We start from the raw sequence: 24,234 nt of genomic DNA on the forward strand, positions 1-24,234 counted from the left end.
GGATTAGCTCATATAAAAAGATAGAAATAAAAAAATTAAACATGTTTACTTGGTGCTAGAGGATAACTTATTGGAGTCTCGTTCTATATTTGGAGAAGCATTGTGAGCAGCTTATAAAACAGCTAATTATGCTAAAAGAATAAGGGGGTGAGTCTTCCTTTAATTTACATTTGATCCCAAGGGAGCTTGATGGGACTTAGATATTGATTCCGAGAAGTTCCGTGCCTAGTTCCATGACACTGCAGTTCACCTGTTCCAGCCACATTAGGCCACATTCCCAGGCTTGATTTTCTTTGCAAGTTGGATACCTGGGTGAATTTCATATTCATTCTGATGGAGGCCGCCTAGGCTGAGTGCTCCAAATACTGTGCCTGTTGCAGGGCCAGCATGGCGTATTGGAGAACTGCTCCTCTTGTCTAAGTGAGTCTCTAGATATCATGGATCAAGAGGGCAGTCCCTGTGGTTCTCTTGAAGTGTTTGGTGAGACATCCTTCATTTATCTGTGAGTTTCTCCTGACCTGATGGAGTCCGTTGAACCCCAGGACAGAGTTTGGAAAGATGCTCGTTAGTACCAGTTTACCCCTTTATGCCTAAGTGTTTGAGAAGACAATGAGCCAGATTTCTATTGTTAGTAAGAAATGGATCAGCCCCACAGCATGAAGCATTTAAAGATGCTCATAGCAGGTGCTCTTTACCATAACTCTGCTAAGAGTACGGTTATGGCTTAGAAATTGTTTAGCAGATACAGCTTCCAAAACTCACCTTAGCTGACTTCCCTTTACAGGTAAACTTACGTATGGATCTGGAGAAGTTATTCAAGTGCTTTGGGAGCTCACATTTCAAAGATTGCCTGGAGACAAGCCAAAGTCTTTTACACATCAACCAGCTTCCAGAGCAAGATTTAGGGACAACAGAAAATACAGACTGGGTGTTCTAGGTTTATTCAGCGGTCAAGTTTTCAGTGCATTCCTCTTCCTTTTTTGGAGAAGGAAAAGGGCAGTCTAAGGTCTTCAACCTACTGGTTCCACATGCTGCTCGCAATGAAGGAATTAGGGTTCATTCTTTGAGAGATCAAATAGTGGGCAATTTTGTCTCTTTTTGTTGAGGAATGGACTAAGTCATATCCAGTCAGTGGGTTCTGGTTGTGATATGAAAGAGTTACAATTTGGAATTTTGCGATCCTGTTGTAGAATCAAGGTAGCTCCTGTATTGTGAGACTATAGACCAGTAGTGGCATCAATGGCCACAGCCATAGAATTAGTTTCTTGGGCTCAAGTTCGTATGAGGCCATTATAAAACTCTCTTTTCAGTTGTTGATCAGCTTTGTGGATGGCGCAGGTCAAAATCTGCCTGAATCAGTAGCTCCAATCATGTAATCTACTTCAGGAAGTTAGCCTTTATACTCCTCACCTGACAGTAATAACAAGGGATGTCTGCATAATCAGATGGAGAATGCATTGTGAGGGTCAGATAGCGCAGGGAGCATAGCCGAGGCAGGTGCAAGGGTGTATGACACTCCCACCCCACAATCTATAAATTGGCACTGTCATCTCCCTTTTCTCTCCCCTCCCCTCCTCTTCTTTATTTCTACATATCTGTTCAGCTTCAACCCCACTCACCTTTCCCCATCCAGCATCAACCTTTCACATTTCTTCACTCTTCCAACTACTCATTAACCATTACCTCCTCTCTTTCACACTCCCACCTCAGTCTTGCATTGACCCTTCTCTCTTCACTTCTCTAGCATGCAGTAAGAAAAGGAGATCTCATGGATTAAAAACCAGGTGAAAAAATGGAACCATAGAACAATAGGGAATATAGCCCATAATGCCCATCTAATCTTTTTATCCTCTCCTGTGTGTAGCTACGTTTTTTTTTTACTATGTAAAGATATAAACAATGATATTAACGGGGATTTGTGCTGGGATGAGTGCCACTCAATGCATTCTTAAATAATGAGCACTGTACCTTCTCTCTTCCCTCCCCTCCCCTCCCATCCCACACACCCATGCAAGATCACCCCTCCCCCCTCTGCCACTAGTGCAGCATTCTTCTTAAACAGAACTCATCAGAGGGAAAGGGTCAAGCAGGCCCTCTGTGAATATATAGCCTGGAAGGCTCCCAAAAACTTTGCATGGGTGCTTTGTGCTTGTCCTGGAGGCAGAAGTAGAACAAGCGAGGGGTGGGTAATCAGCCAGGAATCTGATCTAATGCCTCTTCTAGCATTCCAGGAGGGCTGGCGTAACAGGTAAGGGCAGTTACAGAAACCTTTGTGTCCCCCATATGTCAGTGTCCTCTTGCCGTGCTTACTGGGTGTGTCTGGCCCTGTGTTTAGAGGTTAAACCACCTGTTCATGTTCACAAACTTCAATAAAACTTTCTATATGCCCTGCAACTATTCACAAACCTCTTCCATATGCATTGCATAACATTACCAAATATGTATCCCTAGTAAGGTTTTCTATAGTATGTTGTTCCTCCATGAACTAGCAAATCAATAGTATGACAGATGTCAGAAGAAAATTGAAGATATATATTCCAATCATTCATTTCACCATGGTTTTAAGACACCAAATATATTAGCTAACATCTCTACTTTATTTTTAGGAACATGGATATTTAACATTTTCCATCCAAAGACAGCAGATTCATCAAGTGAGCATTAAATCCTATTTTTGGAAAATATGGATAACTGCCAAAGATTATTGCAGAATAGTAATGTTGCAGGCTAGCAATACGATGCAGATACTAGAGAAACTTAGATCATCTTCTGTGATTGCCAAATTGTGACAAGTTTTCAAGAGCAGTGTGGGTAATGGCATAAGGGTGGGCACACTTTGAGCAGTACAGTACACAACCATTCATAGACATATTAGTGTCCTCTTATGACCCATTTAAATGTAATTGTGTTAAAATGATGGCCCATACTTTGATGGTGGGCATGTGAATGGGTGGAGTTAAGCATGAGTGCAGCATACAAAGACGTAGATTACATAATACTGTAATTCATGTATGTGGACATCTATACCAGCTCTAGGGTTAGTGTAGATGTCTCTGCTGCAGTGGAGATGCACGTTAGATAAATTATACTCTGGTATTTTATAATGAAAATAGGCACCTACTTGTCTGTATAAATTCACACCTGAATACGTTCCTATTTGCCCTCTTCCACTCAGTGGATTATTGTAAAAATCACACTCTTATTGCTAGATAATGCTATTGAGCTGGTTTGAAGAGGTCCAGAAAAGTTTCTGGAAAATCAGATTCATTAATAATTACTAGTCCAGCAGGTGAAGGGTCACCGGTTCTTTCATTTGGGAGTGGGTGGTGGGGGGAAAGTTTTCCATTACAATTTTCCTCTATACTGATTGCCTACAGGTGAAATGTATTGGAGAATGCTCTGCTTAAGGGAATATTCATTTGACGTAACATGACACTTACTTTGATATTGTGTTCTTGTTCGCGTAGAGGCCTCATGAGTTGCTTCTCTGATTTTAATGATTTTCTGAGTCATTTTAATTTTAATTCATAGAGCTTAGTTTAAATGACTTCATTTCACAGAGTGTTGTGTTCTTCTGCCAGTGGTTCCAACAAAAAACAGAAAAGCCACAGGTTAGTTAATGGGCCTAGAACCATCCCCAATGAATATGCATGGGCTAGATTTGTATATAACAAATGGCAACACATGCAAATCTAGCCCATGTATATTCATTGGGGATATCCTGAAAATCTGACTGGCTAGGTGTGTCCCGAGCCCTTGGTAAAGAAGGTCTAGAATCTGGATTTTCAGTCACGTGCTCCAGGCATTTTTACATAACTGGCTCTCTTAATACATTTTAAGTGTAATCATAGTTAGGATGGTGTACTTGCCACTTCCTATGAAAGAGGTGGAAAATGTAATTACACAAACTGCATTCAAGCATTGAAGCCCTAACTGTTTAGCACACTTTATTCATAGTGACCCTATGACATCACTTCCGTGTTCATAATGAAAATATATTTATTTTATTTACAGCATCATGGATATATGAACTCTTCTTTCCAAACATTCCAGCTACAGAGCTACTAAGTGAGTATGAAATAATATTTATAAAATAATATGGACAGTGTCTTTAGACTGTTAGAATAACACTGTAGTGGCAAAGGAAGGAATCCTCCACTTCTATCCCACTTTCAGTTGGTGTACCTCAGGGCTCTGTCTTGGGGCCTCTTCTTTTCTCCATCTGTAGTTCTTCCCTTGGTGCTCTAATCTCCTCCCATGGTTTTCAGTATCACCTTTATGCTGATGACCCCCAAATGTACCTCTCCACATTAGAAATTTCAGCAGGAAACCAGGCCCAAGACTCAGCCTGCCTGTCTGACATTGCTGCCCGGATGTCTCACTGCCATCTGAAACTAAACATGGCCAACACTGAGCTTCTTATCTTTCTCCCTACACCCACGTCTCCTCTTCTCCCATTCTCTATCTCTGTGGATAACACTCTCATCCTCCTGTCTCATCACCTCATAACTTTGGGATCATCTTTGACTCCTATTCTCTTTCTTTTTATATATTCAACAGACTGCTAAAACCTTTCTCTGCAATATCACCAAAATGCATCCCTTCCTTTATGAGCACACCATCAGAAGCCTTATCCACACTCTTATCCAGGGGCGTATCTGGAATCCGGCGGTAGGGGGGGCCAGAGCCAGAGAGGGGGGGCACATTTTTGCCTCCCTTCCCCCCCCCCCCCGCCGCCGCCACCGCCGCCTCTCTCCACCCCCCTCCCCGCCATCAACCCTCCCCCGCTGCTTACTTTTGCTGGCGGGGGGCCGCAACCCCTGCCAGCCGAGGTCCGACCCGCAGTCTTCATATTTCGTCTTCCTCCGACTCCTCCGTGGCCATGCTGCAAGGAAGTAACGCTGCAGTGCTGATTTGTTGAATTCAGTTCGGAGTCTGACATCGCAGCACGTTGTACGCGCGTACAACGTGCTGCGACGTCAGACTCCGAACTGGATTCAACGAATTAGCACTACAGCATTACTTCCTTGCAGCATGGCCATGGAGGAAGACGAAATATGAAGACTTCGGGTCGGACCTCGGCTGGCGGGGGTTGGGGCCCCCCGCCAGAAAAGTAAGCAGCGGGGGAGGGTTGATGGCGGGGAGGGGAGCCAGGACGAAATCTGCGGGGGCCCAGGCCCCTGTGGCCCCACGCAGACACGCCCCTGCTCATATCACCTCTCGCTTACACTACTGAAACATGTTTCTCACAGATCTCCCACTAAGCCATCTCTCTCCCATTCAATCTGTTCAAAATTGTGCTGCATGACTTTTATTCTGCCAGTGTCGCTACGCTCATACTAACCCTCTCCTCAAGTCACTTCATTGGCTCCCTATCCATTTCCACATAAAGTTCAAACTCCTCTTATTGACCTCCAAGTGCATTCACTCTGCAGCTCCATACTACCTCTGCTCAAAAGGGATGTGTTTATGGGTGATTTGTGGGCATTCCAACGTTTCCACGCATACTTACAGAATATGAGCCAGTGCACTTAAATCTACGCACTGGGATTTACACCAAGTTTTTGTTGGCGTAAATGAGTATGTGTAAATTTAAGCGTGCCTACATCGACTGAGTGTATTCTGTATAATACGTGTACATTTTATAGAATACGTTTAGGGATACATATAGGTGCCATATATATATATATATATATAATGTGGTCCTTAATGTATTTAGTTTAATAAAATTAGATTTTATACCTTTTAATTAGTTTGAGAGTGAAAGCCACTGGTGTAAAGAGATCCAAGTGATCTATGAATATCACAATTTTCCATCTCTTGTAGAGAAATCATCAAAACCTGAACTTTCTTGAAATTATGTCAGATGTATTTAATTAAGGTATCCACTTTCTTTTCAGAACCAGATGTATCTCTGAAGTTCCCACCACCAACAGATTTAGGTGAGCACTCACATGTACATAGACTGCTACCCAGGACTATACCAAAAGAGCAACTCCTTATATGTAGGCAATACTGAAGAATTATGAATACATTTTCTTCTATATCACAACTTGAAATCACTGTTATCTCCTATGGGAAGTTCAATAATGGGTCCTGTCTGTTGTATACCAAGTAAATGTCTGTTTCAAATAAAAGGAAAACATTGTTATTCTTGTAATAAATTCTCTGAAATTACTTTATTAATATGCTGTAAAAGCTGGGGCTTCTGCTCCAACGATGGCATTTTAGAGATAATCCAGAAAGGCGAAAGAAGACAACCACAGTCTTCAAAGTGATCAATCACATGTTTATTTGCTGACAAACTAAACCCCAACACGGGCCATGTTTCCGCACCCTTGCCTTCTTCAGGGGTTCTTAAAACATAAAAAGAATAAAACTTCTTAAAACAATAATTATGACAAAAAATATATAATTATGACAAAAAAATCATTAAAATATACCATAAAAAATAAAACAGAGGATAATAATATGATAATAATGAAATATATACAGTGTTTGTATCATATGGCTCATTCTGTATCGCTACAAGTGCCCTGCAAGTGATCCCTTTTCCAGAACATTTTAACATTAGATGGTCGAAGTGAGCAGAGGCAACAATATAGACCTGTATAGTCCAACCAGTCTATTCCCAACAAAGTGGCCGGACTGGTACTTGTTGCTCATTGCAGGTTATACCCATTTCTGCACTATTTAAGGCTATTTAAGGTTTCATTTCATCCTCTTTTTATAAAGAGATCCTCTGTTTTTGTCCCACAATTTTTTTGAATGCAATCTCAAACTTTTTTTTTAATATGGAATTAATCAAATTGTATCTGTTTTATTTTCAGGATTGTGGCTATATAAAACATTGTATCCAAATACACCAACTGAACAGCTACCAAGTGAGTGTTTAATCTTGTTAATAGCAAGAAGGAAAGCCTATTGCTAAACACAGTGTCCAGGAAAGAAAAGGACTATGAAGTTCTATATCTTATCTTTTTGAAATGTAGGTCATCTTTTGTATTTCATGTGTGTTATGTCATGTTTGTGGGAATGTGAAATCCTACAAAAGGCACTTTTGAAAAATGTTTCATGAGAAAGCAGCAGTTACCACTTGCAGCAGATTAATGTCTTGATACTTTTCTCATGGAAAATGACTCACATTGTTTTGAAAATGCAAAAAATACCTGTGGTGTTGGCTCTACAAACCTACATCTGCTTCTTGGAATGAATCTACACAATGTGAGTAGAAGTATGTGGATTATTTTAGTCATGTAAATTGTGAGTAACTTTTAACAAGCCCAAGAAAAGAAAGTGATATATATTTGAAACATAGTAACAGAGTAGATGACCTCAGATAAAGACCCACACGATCCATCCAGTTTGCCCAATAAGGCTGCCAGAGTCTCACCTACCACCTTGGAAGAATGGTTTTATAATTTTGGCTGCAGTATAATCACATTCATAGTGAATACCCGATTTAAAGTAACAATCCAACAGTGTTTTAAACTGGCAACATTTTACTCTCTATCAACCTCAAGATGTCTTCCCCTCCTCTTCTGAGAGACACTCATAGCATATGACATGATGTGATATAAAATACGCATACCTGATCTTGATCTATCCTTGCCATTTTTGGGATGCAAACAATAGAAGCACTGGCCTTATTTCCCCAACTACTGGAGTTGCTGTTGAAGCCCCCTCCAACCCATCCAGATCTACCATTCCGTAAAGGTCTGCCCGGCACTGGACATGCTTCCCAGCTACTGGACTTACCATCTAAGCAGTGCTAAGCTTTTATTTTTTATATTATTTTTTCATTGTCTTTGCATGTAGGGATCCTTTGTTTTTCTCCTTTGCATTTTTGAATTCTGTCACTGGTTTTGTCTCCATCACTGCCTTGAATTTTACAATACCCATTTCAATAATACTTTTAGTGTTGTGCATTGATCCTGGAATAATTAATTGAAGAGTATAATAAAGTATAATTAAAAAGAAACTTAGAGGAGCAGCTGCAAAGATCAAATGGATATTGTTCAAAATTACCAACATAGAAGCCCAGACCAGATATATTTACCATATTAGAAAAGGTGAAAGGAAGGCAAAAACACATAATGAAAACTGCTTAAGGAACATTAGAAGCAAGATGCCGGTAAAAGAATTATTTGGACCTCTAGTTGATCAAGGGGTAATAGGGGCACTCAGGGAGGAAAAGGACATAGCAGAGTTACTTAATGAGTACTTTGCTGTCACTTCAGTGAAGAAGGTATGGGAGATATCCTAGCCAGAAATGGTATTTATTGGGGCTAAGCCGGAGGTACTGAAACTAATCTCTGTAAACCTGGAAGACGTAATAAGCAATTTGATAAACCAAAGTGTTGCAAATCATCTGGACTGGATGAAATACATCCCAAAATACTTATAGAACTAAAGTACAAGAGCTATTATGAGTAATATGTATTTTATGTTTAAAATCAAGAATTCTACCAGAATACTGGAGGGTAGCCAATGTAAGCCAGTTTTTAGAAAGGGTAGCCCAGGTGACTGTTTACGCCACGTATTGTCAGAGTGCATTGGTAGTAAACCGCCTTGAATGTGATTTGGTTTATTTAACAATGATATACAAATTTGTAATTAAATTAAACAGTAAATTTATCCTTTTAAAGAACACCAAAACTAGAGGACATTCCATAAAACTAACAGCCAACAGATTGAAAACAAACCATGGAAATTATTTTCCCCCACTATGCAATTAAACTGTGGAATCTTTTGCTGGAGGATGTGATCAAGGTGACTAAAATCCTGGAGGAAATGTCCATTAAAATGATTAACCAAGTAGACTTGAGAAAGCCATCATTGGTTCCTTGGAATGGGCTTTGAAAAAATTAATCTATATTTTGAGATCTGCTGGGTACTTGTGACCCACACAAGCCAAAATAAGAAACAGGATGTTGAGCTTGAAGGAACTATGTCAGACTAAGCATGGCTTATCTTATGTTCTAAAGTTCTTTGTATGTGAATTTAAATGCATGATAACTTAAACCTTTGTTTACCATTGTATTTTCAGAACTACGACCTTCAAACACACACTTTCTGGTACCTCCTTCTTTAGTGGTTACAGGTGAGCATGAAATGACATTTATAGAAAATATGCACTGACACCCATATCTATCAGCAGGACAGCACTGCCTGCACAGAAAATGATTCAGATGAAAGTAGTTGGAATTACCCTCTCTACAGGTGACAGAGGTCCAAATGAGATGTGACCAATAATTTCTACAAACATGTTAAGGCACCCTTTCTTTTAGCAGTTACAAATCTCTCTCAATGTTCCCTACCATTACTCTGACCATCAGCACTGCCTTGCACACTGATTTACAATATCTCGATCATCATATACAGTGGGGGAAATAAGTATTTGATCCCTTGCTGATTTTGTAAGTTTGCCCACTGACAAAGACATGAGCAGCCCATAATTGAAGGGTAGGTTATTGGTAACAGTGAGAGATAGCACATCACAAATTAAATCCGGAAAATCACATTTTGGAAAGTATATGAATTTATTTGCATTCTGCAGAGGGAAATAAGTATTTGATCCCTCTGGCAAACAAGACCTAATACTTGGTGGCAAAACCCTTGTTGGCAAGCACAGCGGTCAGACGTCTTCTGTAGTTGATGATGAGGTTTGCACACATGTCAGGAGGAATTTTGGTCCACTCCTCTTTGCAGATCATCTCTAAATCATTAAGAGTTCTGGGCTGTCGCTTGGCAACTCGCAGCTTCAGCTCCCTCCATAAGTTTTCAATGGGATTAAGGTCTGGTGACTGGCTAGGCCACTCCATGACCCTAATGTGCTTCTTCCTGAGCCACTCCTTTGTTGCCTTGGCTGTATGTTTTGGGTCATTGTCGTGCTGGAAGACCCAGCCACGACCCATTTTTAAGGCCCTGGCGGAGGGAAGGAGGTTGTCACTCAGAATTGTACGGTACATGGCCCCATCCATTCTCCCATTGATGCGGTGAAGTAGTCCTGTGCCCTTAGCAGAGAAACACCCCCAAAACATAACATTTCCACCTCCATGCTTGACAGTGGGGACGGTGTTCTTTGGGTCATAGGCAGCATTTCTCTTCCTCCAAACACGGCGAGTTGAGTTCATGCCAAAGAGCTCAATTTTTGTCTCATCTGACCACAGCACCTTCTCCCAATCACTCTCGGCATCATCCAGGTGTTCACTGGCAAACTTCAGACGGGCCGTCACATGTGCCTTCCGGAGCAGGGGGACCTTGCGGGCACTGCAGGATTGCAATCCGTTATGTCATAATGTGTTACCAATGGTTTTCGTGGTGACAGTGGTCCCAGCTGCCTTGAGATCATTGACAAGTTCCCCCCTTGTAGTTGTAGGCTGATTTCTAACCTTCCTCATGATCAAGGATACCCCACGAGGTGAGATTTTGCGTGGAGCCCCAGATCTTTGTCGATTGACAGTCATTTTGTACTTCTTCCATTTTCTTACTATGGCACCAACAGTTGTCTCCTTCTCGCCCAGCGTCTTACTGATGGTTTTGTAGCCCATTCCAGCCTTGTGCAGGTGTATGATCTTGTCCCTGACATCCTTAGACAGCTCCTTGCTCTTGGCCATTTTGTAGAGGTTAGAGTCTGACTGATTCACTGAGTCTGTGGACAGGTTTCTTTCATACAGGTGACCATTGCCGACAGCTGTCTGTCATGCAGGTAACGAGTTGATTTGGAGCATCTACCTGGTCTGTAGGGGCCAGATCTCTTACTGGTTGGTGGGGGATCAAATACTTATTTCCCTCTGCAGAATGCAAATAAATTCATATACTTTCCACAATGTGATTTTCCGGATTTAATTTGTGATGTGCTATCTCTCACTGTTACCAATAACCTACCCTTCAATTATGGGCTGCTCATGTCTTTGTCAGTGGGCAAACTTACAAAATCAGCAAGGGATCAAATACTTATTTCCCCCACTGTATATGCAGCCTATGATTTCTTCCCTATCACTTCCTTATCAGTAGCTAACCCAACATCATTTACTATTCATCTGGATTATTATTTAACCTAAAAGGATTCTATCCATGTTTATAAATAGATACTTTGTTTTAGAGTTGGGGCCAGGAAATAAATATTCCCGGGTCACAGAGTGAAGCTTGGACATGTGACATATGCATTTATGGTATCGTATCTAATTTATTTTCAGAATCATGGATATATAGAGAAGCAAAACCAAATCTTCCAGCTCAATTTGTTTCTGGTAAGTCTAACATCCCAAAGTAGAGACCAGATGCAGGGTTGTCGAGAGACAAAGCCAGACCCTTGGCAAACACCCCCCACTCGCCGTTTCCTGGCCATAGCACCCCCTCTGGCCTGCACGCGCCCCCCACGGGCCTGCTTACTTGTCTCCTCCTGCCCCACTCTACTGCTTCACAGGTTTTCTTCCTGCCGTGTCAAAACAGGAAAGACCGCACAGAAGGTGGGACACAGCAGGAAGATGGACCTGTTGCCAGCAAAACAGAGTTAAATGCGATAATGCGTTAACCTGGCACTGTGGTACACAGGAGCAGGAGAAACCATCTGAGCAAAAGCAGCGCCGTGCAGGACCCCTTTGGATACCGGACCCTGGGGAATTTTGCCCCTCTCACCCTCTCAGTGGCGCTGACTGGATGGAAACTGAAGGACACAGCGAATGAGAGAGACAACTCAGCGCTGGAGGGAGGGATAGAGAAGGGATGAAAAGATAATAAAACAAAGTACAGGGAAGCACACATTTTTTGTTTAGTATTCCCCATAGTCACTATTGTCACTTGAGCTTGTGACCCAGAGAGAGAAAGTGAGTATCAAGGGCTGCGAAGGGCTGGGTATGGGCATACACAGAGAAGACGGAGAACAGTGTGAGTTAAATGCATTGATGGAAAAGGGTAAAGGAGAATGCCAATGGATGGGTTATGTTCCTTTCAATGAAATCATATAGTCAGCATATCAATAATACTGACAAATAAGGTGAGTCACCTACATGCAGCTTTATACATATTTGAACTGTTGACAGGCATCAGAGTGGCTATGGAATGCAACCTATGGAGTGGAGGAGTGGCCTAGTGGTTAGAGCACTGGTCTTGAAATCCAGAGGTGGCTGGTTCAAATCCCACTGCTGCTCCTTGTGATCTTGGGCAAGTCACTTAACCCTCCATTGCCTCAGGTACAAGCTTGAATTGTGAGCCCTCCTGGGACAGAGAAATATCCAGTGTACCTAAATGTAACTCACCTTGAGCTACTACTGAAAAAGGTGTAAACAAAATCCAATAAATAAATAAACCTAACAATATGACATCAGAAATGAAAACTCTGAATGATGGATTTGGGTAGCTTATAAGCGGGGGTTTCTAATAGGGATTTCAAATGCCTCAAAATGATAAACATGCACAATGCTAGTGTTTCTTAATCTGTATGATATGATGACATAAAAAGCAAAAGTATAAGGCTACAGGATAAACACAGTATTCAAATATGGAAGCACTGGGGTAAAACTAGTTTCCTGCTTTACATTTTCTATACTCTGAGTTGTTTTGCCAAGTTTTCCAGAACTCTGATGCCTCTGTTTTAGTAGCATTGGCAGTATAGTTGTGGATAAGCTATATGGGTAGACTGGATTGATATTATAGGGGTAAATATTCAGCCCCTCCTGCCCAGTTTAGCTGTACTGCCCATATGAGGAGTAGATGTCCAGTGCCACCTTTTCAGAGAGTGCAACTGAATATCAGCTTTGATCACCTTGGCACTCTCTGGTTAGTGCCATGGCGCTGCAGGGCAAAGTCAAGGCATACTCGGAAATTAGACAGAAACAAACAAAAGGCAAAGATCTGCCACAGAAATGGCAAATCAGAAGAAAAAAAGCAGATCAAAAAAGACAAAAAAATAGAACAGGAGGGTAACAGATATTTAATGCTATTAATGGATAACTAAGTGGGCAGATAGGACCGAATAAAATGTTCTCATTACCATGTCCAGTTAGTTATCCGGGTATGGCACTGAATATCGGTGATACTCGGATAATTTCCAGGCACAGCTGAGGACTCGGATATTCAGTGTCTGAGAATTATAATATCTTGTCTGAAAGAATAAGGAGACAAACCACATGTGAGGCACAAAACTCTTCCATGCTGAATAATTTATAGTTGGGATGAAATCAGAATTTTACACATTTTTACTCTGTACAGCAGAATTTTCTGTCTTCTCGAACTGAGTGAAAAAAGAGTAAATTATTTGAACTGTTAAATTAAACTTGCTGTTTTTCTGTATTCTAACTATGCCTGATATATATTTACAGATGGACCTTTGGGAATGGAGTTCATCACGGCCTTTATGTCAAATTCGGACCCTAATGTTCCAGGGGATTATCAGCTGTTAGTCACTTCTCCCACCCAAGATACTCGTGTCACCGCCTGGATCAACGACTCTTATTTTAAGACGGAGATCATCATAGGTACCTGGGATATGGTGGCCATACCCATATCAGTAGGCATTGTGTACGGTGGACCAGGACTTTTCGGAGCCTCTGTTATTGTTCAATCTGATAAACCAATCAGTGTATTCTCAGTAAACTCTAAAGATCAATCTGCTGATAGGGCTTTAGTATATCCCATACATTATTTAGGCAATGAGTACTATATAGCCACTCCAAGTGGAGAGGAAACACCATATACGAAAGGGTTCTCAGTTATAACTTATGATTATCCCACCACAGTTGAAATGCTTCTTCGAGGTGCAGTGACATTGCAGAATACAAATTATCCTGCAGGGAGCAAGGTGACTCGTACTCTACAGCCATTTGAAGTTCTCCAGGTACAAAGCAAGGATGACTTGTCTGGCACCAGCATTATGTCTGAAAAGCCCGTGGCTGTATTGTACGGCCACAGCTGTTCCAGCAAAAATACTCCGTGTAACCATATGTATAAACAGCTCCAGCCTGTCTCCAACTGGGGCACCACTTTCTGCATCACACCATTACCCTCGTTGCCAAATGATGCTGTAGTAATGGTAATTTCTAGCCAGAAGACTAGGCTGGATTTTACATTTGGGGGTAAACAAGGAAGTAAGGATTTGGTACCTGGAGAAGTTTTGAAGTTTGAACTATCAGGCCCAAGTGCCCTCTATATTAATGGCAATGCTGAAATTCAAGTTGTGGAGCACTATACCGGAGGGGTTGTGAATGGAAAGCAATTTGACCCCTTCCTATTGGATATTCCTGATACTGGGAGCTTCTGCACCTCCTATATCATCTATGGGCAGAAATCATTTGAGTACAATTTTGTATCTATAATCGCAAAGACTTCAGCAATCTTTGAATTAAGGTTGGATGGGAAACCACTCAACAGCATCCAGTGGACACCTGTTTCAGGAACAGACTATTCTTATGGAATACTTAAATTTGACAGTGGGTACCGTTTCCATACTTTATACCATCCCACAGTTCCATTTGGACTCCTGACCTTCGGCTATGCATCTCGTGGCCTTTGTATGGGATGTAAGTACCTTTATTAGCACCTAAATGTCTGTAATTTATAGAAGCAACAAGTCATGCAATGAAGGTCTCACATAAAAAGGCAGGATATGACTATTTCATACTGGCTTTGATGTCGGAAACGATACTTTACATGGTTCAATCACAAACGTGTTTGTGTGTGTGTGTTTATGATATCATTTCTCACATATTTAAGATAATTTCTATGCCCAAAGGAGCAACTTCAAGAGTGCAACAGCAGGGCTAAATATACTATTATGCTGCCCATAGGTAGAGGACTTGAAACATAGCAGCAAAGGAGTGGAGCATCACAGTAGAGGGTTTGCTCCTTAGATGCTAGAAAGTAATGAGTGAGTGGGGTCCCCATTTTTGGGCATCTTCAGAATTTGGCATGTGCCCGAGTTGTCTATTCTGAAATGTCACCGTTTCTTAGAAAAACTTTTTGTTTTACTTGTCACATATATAATATACAGTAGATAAGTACAACAATGAATGTGTACTCTATATTTTTCATTTATATATTTTGCAATGTGAATGCCATGTGTCTTTAATGTTTTCTTTTTCTCTCTTCAGTTAAGGAAAGCCACATAAAGCTGTTTCCCTGGGCTCTGTCTGAAACACTAAATTGTGAGTATTTTGTCCTGTTGCTATTGAAAAGAAGCTGTTCTAGGTTGCTTAGTTTTCCTTTACCACAATGGAACCCACTAATGCTATCACTCAGTAAGACCCATTGTCTAACTAGTACCTAATTTATTTACCAGTATTCCGTCCTGTCCTGGTCCCATATTAACCACTTTATTTATTAATGTGCTCATTTTCAAAGCAGATGGACACATCAAAATAGCCAGAAAAACATTCATCTGCTGAAAATATTCAAATGCCTGTTTTAGGAAAGCAAAAATGGGACATCTTTCACTGCAATTTGTTCATATGACAAGGAGGTATGATGAAATCAGACCTGAAACATGCCTAGGGTGAGCCCAAAATTAGAACGTCTTTAAGCAATAATGGAAGAGGAAGAAACCGCCAAGTCAAAAAGACTCTTGTATTTAGACCTATTTCAATCATGTCCAAGTAACAAAAACGTGTATGACCCCCCCCCCCCCCCCTTAATCCCCTATTTGATGCAATCCTCCCTCCTACCACTTTAAGAAGTGAAACTGACAGGGGATTCCAGGTAGCGTCAGGTATTATGGGCATAGACAAGATAACAGCAAGCAGCTCCCAGGAGTTGCCTAGTGGTAAGTCCAGTGGACTTTAAACAAGGGGACCCAGGTCCAAATCCCACTGCAGATACTATGGAACTTTGTAAGTTTAAGTACTTTGAAAATATACCTCTTTAAGTAGGTCTTTTGTGGTGAAGCGTGTGAGCTCTCCAAATATAACAAAATACCTACTGTACCTAGAAATAGGAGACACCTACATGCTTTAAGGATAGTATAGTGGTATACAGTTAGCTAGAATAGGGTTTTTTCTGTAACCCGTCTTGGAAATGCAGTTATTGCTAAGGGGAATGGGAGATTTCCCAAGGTTTTACTATGGCCTGCTGGGGAGGAAGAGATCACCAAGGGAGTGGTTCCATATCTTCCCAAAAAAGAATGGGAGAGAGATGGGGTTTTGGTTGCCTGTCCTCCGCTGGGACCCAGATAATCTGGGGGGGGGGGGGGGGATAATCCTAAACTATTTTTGTAAAGGTGTGGGAGAATCCCCTGCTACAGAACAAAGGCTCAATACAGACCGGAAGAAACCATGCTGTTGGAGTGTGACACTTCGTGGAGGGAGTGAAAAAGTATCATCCTCCTGGAGGGGCGGGAGTGAGGGGAAGTGGTGCCTTACTTCAGGATCTGAGGATGTGAGAGTGCAGCAGAGCTACCAACAAGTGATAGCCCTAGTGAGTCAAATTTGGCAAAGAAAAAGGGGGCGCAGAAGAACTTGGACTTATTTATTTGTCAGCTACCCAGGTCTGGTGTTAGACATTCAGGGGCCCAGGGCAGAAACCAGGGTGTAGGCCCAAAAGCTGGCTTTCAGCATATGCCTCCTTTAGCTTGAGGCAGGTTTTGGGGCCCCCTATGGTATGGGGACCCAGGGCAATTGCCCTGTTTGCAACCCCGTAATGCCGGCCCTGCCTGGTACTGGGAATGACTGGTTTTTCTCTAATGAAATATAAGTCTTGTGGTACCCATAATCCTACACTGTTTTTAACTTGGATGCTCTTTCGAAAATGCCCTTCTATGCTCCTGTGTAGAGCAGAGTCATACAAGTCTATATAAGCCACATCCCCTGCAGCACAATGGCCTATTACATTCCTTACTTCATTTGGTAGACTTGATTTCCATTCATGTAAGCACATTTCCTAGTATTCTGTATTCAGTCATTTCAAAGTATTTTACTTTTCTTTTGTTGAATGTTCATTTCTTCTTACCAAACTCTTTCTTTCTCTCTCTCTCTGTCTCTCAAAGCTAATATCAAATCAGATCTCCCTTCAGTTGTCATGAAAGTGCTAACTACGTTTAAGTCACACTAATCCAGAGTTTTGTGAACTTGTGGTTGTGACCCAGTACTGGATCGTGGTACACCAGTGACTAACTTGCAAGCCCAGTCATGACTCTTACGCAGTCCAGCTACTCAGTAGAGGGATGAAAGTACAGCATATAGCAATATTGTGCACCAATTCTTAACTTAGTTTTTCTCTAATGAAATATAAGCCTTGTGGTACCCATAATCCTACACTGTTTTTAAACCATTCATTTTGTTTTCAGTGCCCATACCAAAGATTGAGGGTCCGGGTAAGTATTCAATCTTATTTATGCACAATATTGAATTTGATCCATCCGAGACTACCCAGGGTTACCTGTCCATACCACTACTTGATGCCGTTGTTTTCTACCAGAAGAAGTTCAATGTCTTGAGTTTTAGAGTCTCTTAGAGAAGGGGGAGTTTGGGGAAAAGAAAGGTGGGAAGACCTCACCTTGAGAACATTTTACAGAGAGAGCAGGGCCTGAGCTAAACTTGATTCAATATGATGATTCTATAATTTTTCAAAATATCTATGAACTAAATTCCATCACACTTTTGCAAGATATCTTTAACTCAAACTAAATCATCCATTTTATTTTCAGTACCTGAACCCACCCCACCTGTAAAGCTGCCAGGTGAGAAATTAATTTTATTATATGCACAGCATGGAAATGCTCCACTTCACTCTGTAAGCCACATTGAGCCTGCAAATAGGTGGGAAAATGTGGGATACAAATGCAATCAAATAAATAAATATACTGATGAACGATGACTGTGTACTTGGCCAAGACACTTCTTTGAACATCCATGACTGCTCTCTGGAAAGCTATTACAGTGAGAAAGACCCATTCTACTATAGGTAATCTATGCTCAGTATTCAGAAGATTTTAGAGCAGGAGAATTCACCTGGCTGATTAGGTACAAAGGAGGAGTCCCAAAGCCTGGAGAGCCCTGGAGAATAGATTGATAGGCATTTTGGGGTCAGTGAAAACTTTTACTTGTGACTCTCTGATGAAAGCCTAGGAGCTCTAGGGGTTGAATGATTCCTTAGCAGTGTCCTGACATATCCCCTGGTCTAAGTCTGGCATTGAAGCATAGTTATAAGCTACTGTGTTTATTCAATACCCCTCTTTCTTTTTTTTAGCTTTGGAGACTTGGAGGCAATATACCCTCTGTATTATAATAGGAAAGCAATTGTAATTATGTTATTAATCTTCTAGAAAATTATTTATGTGAATAGTAGAAATAATGATTATAGAGCAAAGTTGAAAGGGCAAACTAATTGCTGTGTAAATTATCAAAAAATTATTAGCTAATATTAACTTACAAGCACAGATACATAAGATAACCAGGACTCAGTTGCTCCCAGTCTTGTAGAGTATCACAAGGTCTTGGGGTCCAACAACAGTATCTGCCCTGGAATGGTCACCTAATAATAGTTGACTAGCAATCTCTAGTCCTGAGTAACAACCTAAGACTCAGTCTCATCCAATACCAACCAGAGCTTTGTCTCTTAAGAAATAGCTCAGAGGTGGTTCCCTTCAAAAGCAACTAGTACTCTGAGTGTCAGGGATAGGGGACCTCTTTATGCTTAGGATTACTTTTTCATATACCACCCCCACCACCACCATCACCACCACCAGTCATCCAGTCCTAGCACCTCTTTTCATATGAATAAACATACTAGGCTACCAGGCATCATATGATATGCAAATTATGTAGTGTTCATGCTCTACCATTATGCAGATTAGCTTCATCTAGCCTTCATCAACCATTCTATAGGGGAAATTCTCCTTCAGTTAGTCCAAGTCTCAGTTCAATCTACCCAGTGTTCCCTACACACTGTAGAACATATTCTGATCATTCTTAGGGTAGGTATCTTTTTTCTGATCCTAAGTCCAACTTCTCTTTAGGGGTCTCTGCAGTGAGGTTTGCAGCCTGTTCCAGGCAGTTTCTCCATTTAACCACAGGGCTCCATTCCTTCTACTGTTTACTCCCAGGGAGTGATTTTATAGTGGGTTTGTGACCTAACCCCATCCATTCTGGGGCACTGCCCTTCCTTTCAGAAGGGCCTAGAACCATCTTAGCTAGGTCCACCACTTAAAAGGGAAATGCCCTTTTCCATTCCGTGATGGGCTCTCCTACCCTTAATCCTTTAAGGCTCTGTCCACTTCTCTCCAGCCTTCTGGATTTTGGCTGTCATCTGTGAGGCAGAACTCCCTCTAGTGGCCCATTTCAAGTCAAGACACATGCCTTTCTCTTGGAGAGCTCCCACAGACAGCAGGATCCAGGGAGAAGGGCTGGTTCCATGTGCAAGATACCTGAAGCTTGAATCCCTCATGAAACAGAAGGTGGCAAGGTTGAAAAGTATCCATGAAAATGAGAACTATGTCAAGGAAATGCTTCATGAGGCAAGAGAAAAGACGGCTAAATTTAAAATGAATCAGAGACAATGTTTCTTCACTCAATGTGTAATTCAATTCTGGAATTCTTTGCCAGAAAATATGGTAAAGACGGTTAGCTTAGCAGAGTTTTAAAAAAAAGTATGGATGGTTTCCTAAAGGAAAAGTCCATATACCATTATTAAATTGGACTTGGGAAAAGTCCACAATTTCTGGGATAAGCAGCATAAAATGTTTTGTACTTTTTTGGCATCTTGCCAGGTATTGGTGACCTGGATTAGCCACTGTTTGAAACAGGATAGTGGACTTGATGGACCTTTGGTCTGTCCCAGTATAGCAATACATGTACTTCCATTCTTATGATCAGTACCAAGACTCTATCTGCCCTAGAACTGAAGAACTGGTTGGCAGCCCTGAGACAGGAGGAACTGTAGCTCATAACCCCCACAGTTGCTGAATCAGTGACCACTACAAAGGTTCTTCAAGGATGTGAAAGTCAGGAGTCCTTTTTTAGACCCAATATGACCGTGTTTCGACAACAAAGCACCAGTTTCAAGGGTCTGATACAAAAATATATCAGAAAAACTACATAGATGTAAAAACTTTCAATTGGTCACAATTTAGCACATATATAAATAGGCATAAATAATAAAATATATAAATATCCAATCAATTCAAAATAAATAGGAGTGGACCATAATTAATACAAAACTTACATACTAATCATATGTGAACCATAAATCATATAAAACATATAAGGGTCCTTTTACCGTTACTTTCACCAAGCTGCAGGAAAAAGGGCCCTGCGCTGGCGGCGGGGGCCATTTTTACTGCAGCAGTTAAAAAGACCCAAGGCAAATATGTGGCTGGGAACTCACCAACCATTGAGGTGGCGATAAGGGCTCCCGCTATAATCTGGCAGTAACCGATTACAGCCGGGTTACTGCTGCACAAGCCATCTATGGGGGGGGGGGGGGTCCCCGGAAATGGTGCACACTTGGGTCAGAACAACCACCGGCGGCCACGTACAGTGGTGGAAATAAGTATTTGATCCCTTGCTGATTTTGTAAGTGTGCCCACTGACAAAGACATGAGCAGCCCATAATTGAAGGGTAGGTTATTGGTAACAGTGAGAGATAGCACATCACAAATTAAATCCGGAAAATCACATTGTGGAAAGTATATGAATTTATTTGCATTCTGCAGAGGGAAATAAGTATTTGATCCCCCACCAACCAGTAAGAGATCTGGCCCCTACAGACCAGGTAGATGCTCCAAATCAACTCGTTACCTGCATGACAGACAGCTGTCGGCAATGGTCACCTGTATGAAAGACACCTGTCCACAGACTCAGTGAATCAGTCAGACTCTAACCTCTACAAAATGGCCAAGAGCAAGGAGCTGTCTAAGGATGTCAGGGACAAGATCATACACCTGCACAAGGCTGGAATGGGCTACAAAACCATCAGTAAGACGCTGGGCGAGAAGGAGACAACTGTTGGTGCCATAGTAAGAAAATGGAAGAAGTACAAAATGACTGTCAATCGACAAAGATCTGGGGCTCCACGCAAAATCTCACCTCGTGGGGTATCCTTGATCATGAGGAAGGTTAGAAATCAGCCTACAACTACAAGGGGGGAAATTGTCAATGATCTCAAGGCAGCTGGGACCACTGTCACCATGAAAACCATTGGTAACACATTACGACATAACGGATTGCAATCCTGCAGTGCCCGCAAGGTCCCCCTGCTCCGGAAGGCACATGTGACGGCCCGTCTGAAGTTTGCCAGTGAACACCTGGATGATGCCGAGAGTGATTGGGAGAAGGTGCTGTGGTCAGATGAGACAAAAATTGAGCTCTTTGGCATGAACTCAACTCGCCGTGTTTGGAGGAAGAGAAATGCTGCCTATGACCCAAAGAACACCGTCCCCACTGTCAAGCATGGAGGTGGAAATGTTATGTTTTGGGGGTGTTTCTCTGCTAAGGGCACAGGACTACTTCACCGCATCAATGGGAGAATGGATGGGGCCATGTACCGTACAATTCTGAGTGACAACCTCCTTCCCTCCGCCAGGGCCTTAAAAATGGGTCGTGGCTGGGTCTTCCAGCACGACAATGACCCAAAACATACAGCCAAGGCAACAAAGGAGTGGCTCAGGAAGAAGCACATTAGGGTCATGGAGTGGCCTAGCCAGTCACCAGACCTTAATCCCATTGAAAACTTATGGAGGGAGCTGAAGCTGCGAGTTGCCAAGCGACAGCCCAGAACTCTTAATGATTTAGAGATGATCTGCAAAGAGGAGTGGACCAAAATTCCTCCTGACATGTGTGCAAACCTCATCATCAACTACAGAAGACGTCTGACCGCTGTGCTTGCCAACAAGGGTTTTGCCACCAAGTATTAGGTCTTGTTTGCCAGAGGGATTAAATACTTATTTCCCTCTGCAGAATGCAAATAAATTCATATACTTTCCACAATGTGATTTTCCGGATTTAATTTGTGATGTGCTATCTCTCACTGTTACCAATAACCTACCCTTCAATTATGGGCTGCTCATGTCTTTGTCAGTGGGCAAACTTACAAAATCAGCAAGGGATCAAATACTTATTTCCACCACTGTAGGTCTGGTGGTAGTTCCGACTTAGCATTTGGTAAGGCAACGTTAGGCTTACCAACACTTTGTAAAAGATCCCCTTAGAGCCCTGTTTACTAAGATGTGCTAAGGGCCCGCTAAGCATTTTTAGTGCAGGTATGCTAACCATGTAAGACCTATAATATTAGTATGTTTAGCACTCATTAAAAACACTAGCGCAGGTTAGTAAACATGGCCCATAAATTGGTCGTGTCATAAGCATGCAAACAGTGAGTGTGAATAATGAGAATGGCTTATTTAATTAGTGCCAATCATATGAACAAGAATACATAAAAATAAAGTCACTTTGTGCAAATGTGAATTAGCAAAATGAATCAACATATTTCCATCTGATCATAAATTTTATCAATGCAATCAATGTGTATAAATTACTGAGCTAAAAGCCCATCAAGCCAGCTAACTTAGAAAGAGATAGAAAACAAACATAAATTGTGAACAGTAAAAAAAAAATTAAAATTAAAATAAAAAAACTTATCAAAGTAGTATTTTGTCTGTTGCACTTTGGTATATTGTGGTTATCATGTTTTTTAATATGCTTTTTAAATCTTATATTAGGGTTTTTATACTTCTTTTGACTAGTTTTAAATATGATAAAACTGGCTTTTTAACACAAGACATGAATTCTGCTTCTTTGGATGGCTGTTTTTTGGAGGAAAATTGTTAAGTATTTCTGCGTGTGTCTAGAGCTATGGAAGCTAGACACAAGCAATTTATTTATTTATTTGGATTTATTAGCCGACTTTAGGAAGACATTCACCAGAGGCGACAGATAAGTGCTCGACTTTATTTTTGTAAAGCTGCTTTATAGCACCTCATGAGAATCAGTGAAGGTTTTTATGAACTAAATAAATTTTGAAGATAGCATTGATATTGTCAATATATCTAAAAAAAAACATTTTTGTAAAAAAGAGCACAATTGCTAAAATCTTTTTGGAAATAAATTTGAAAATAAATTAAAAGTTAAAATAATTCTTTCCAAGCAAGGTTTTTATGACCAGTGGTGAACACCACGCCCCCAGTTAAAGCCGCCGAAAACTGAAAGTAAGTGGTCGGGCATTTTGAGGTCTTTTTCTTGCTTTTTAGAAATATTTTGTTAAAATCAAACATCATATTTCCATATAAATTTTATTGGATTCCTGTTTATATGTTTAAATAAATTGTCACATGCAATGAAATAGGCAAAATAATGTATGATGGATACTGGCTGTATTATGGAACCCCTTAGCAAAGGGTAAAAACATGTAAATTTATACAAAATAACAACATATGGACAGTTTTAGATACCTCCAGGTATTTTACATATTTCTTTGCGCTAGTACATTCTCTTCAAAGATGTGAATATCATGCTGACCAGACACACTCTGCTACTCAGATAATGGTTCATACTTTCATGAAAGGTTTCTGGCCTTTCAGCACAATTTACTCTGGTGAGCCTGATTTGTTTTTCTTTAACATGTATGTTATCTTGGTAGTATGTCAACAATTGGATAAATAAATATATAAAATTAATTTTTTAGCTATTATTTCAGTAAACTCCCTTGGTCCCATGCAAAGGAAAGCATATGGGTTATTGCTTTTTATTGGAATGACTTGACATAGCAGTAAGTAAGTGGAAACAGGGGTCCCAATATTCAAAACTAACAGCTCCTGGTCGATTAAATAGCATTTAAGTGCCTAACTGTGGATATTCAGCAGGAGATATTGGCTACCTACTGCTGAATATCCTGGTTAGTGGCTAGCCACTAACAGACTACATATTGCAACGTAGCCGGTTAGTTGTGAATATTCAATGCCTAAAAGGCTATGTTAAGGGAGTCAAATAGGCTGCTTAAATAGCAGGTCTATCTTCACCGCTAAAAAGTTAACCGGTTAGTGCTCAATATCAGCATAGCTGGTTAACTTTCTAGCAGCCAAAAGAAACCCAGAAATTCAATGCCAGTCGCTGGATGTGGCCTGGCATTGAATATCGAGGTTTAACACCGCCGGTAGACAACAAATGCGCTGCCTGTCATTGGCTGAATATCGAGCCTACAGTAACAATGATGATGTCGATAGTTAGAGAGCAGCTGTTCTACCCTGTCTTCCCGTTCGTATGTGTATTTCTTTATTTCTTTGTTTAATTAGTTAGATTTAATTGCCAT

General features: G+C 41.1%; 1 protein-coding gene across 1 annotated transcript in view; it reads left to right on the forward strand.

Moving 5' to 3' along the window:
- LOC115475651 overlaps positions 1-24,234 on the forward strand; it is a 451,633-nt gene that overhangs the window by 387,728 nt on the left and 39,671 nt on the right. The window contains exons 38-47 of the mRNA XM_030211552.1: positions 2,607-2,654; positions 4,015-4,068; positions 5,901-5,942; positions 6,831-6,884; positions 9,050-9,103; positions 11,202-11,255; positions 13,326-14,522; positions 15,093-15,146; positions 17,279-17,305; positions 17,639-17,671. Coding sequence (XP_030067412.1) covers positions 2,607-2,654; positions 4,015-4,068; positions 5,901-5,942; positions 6,831-6,884; positions 9,050-9,103; positions 11,202-11,255; positions 13,326-14,522; positions 15,093-15,146; positions 17,279-17,305; positions 17,639-17,671 — 1,617 coding nt within the window. The remainder of the gene's footprint in view (positions 1-2,606; positions 2,655-4,014; positions 4,069-5,900; positions 5,943-6,830; positions 6,885-9,049; positions 9,104-11,201; positions 11,256-13,325; positions 14,523-15,092; positions 15,147-17,278; positions 17,306-17,638; positions 17,672-24,234) is intronic.

Source organism: Microcaecilia unicolor, chromosome 8 (genome assembly GCF_901765095.1).
Source record: "Microcaecilia unicolor chromosome 8, aMicUni1.1, whole genome shotgun sequence".
NCBI classification, from domain to species: Eukaryota; Metazoa; Chordata; class Amphibia; order Gymnophiona; family Siphonopidae; genus Microcaecilia; species Microcaecilia unicolor.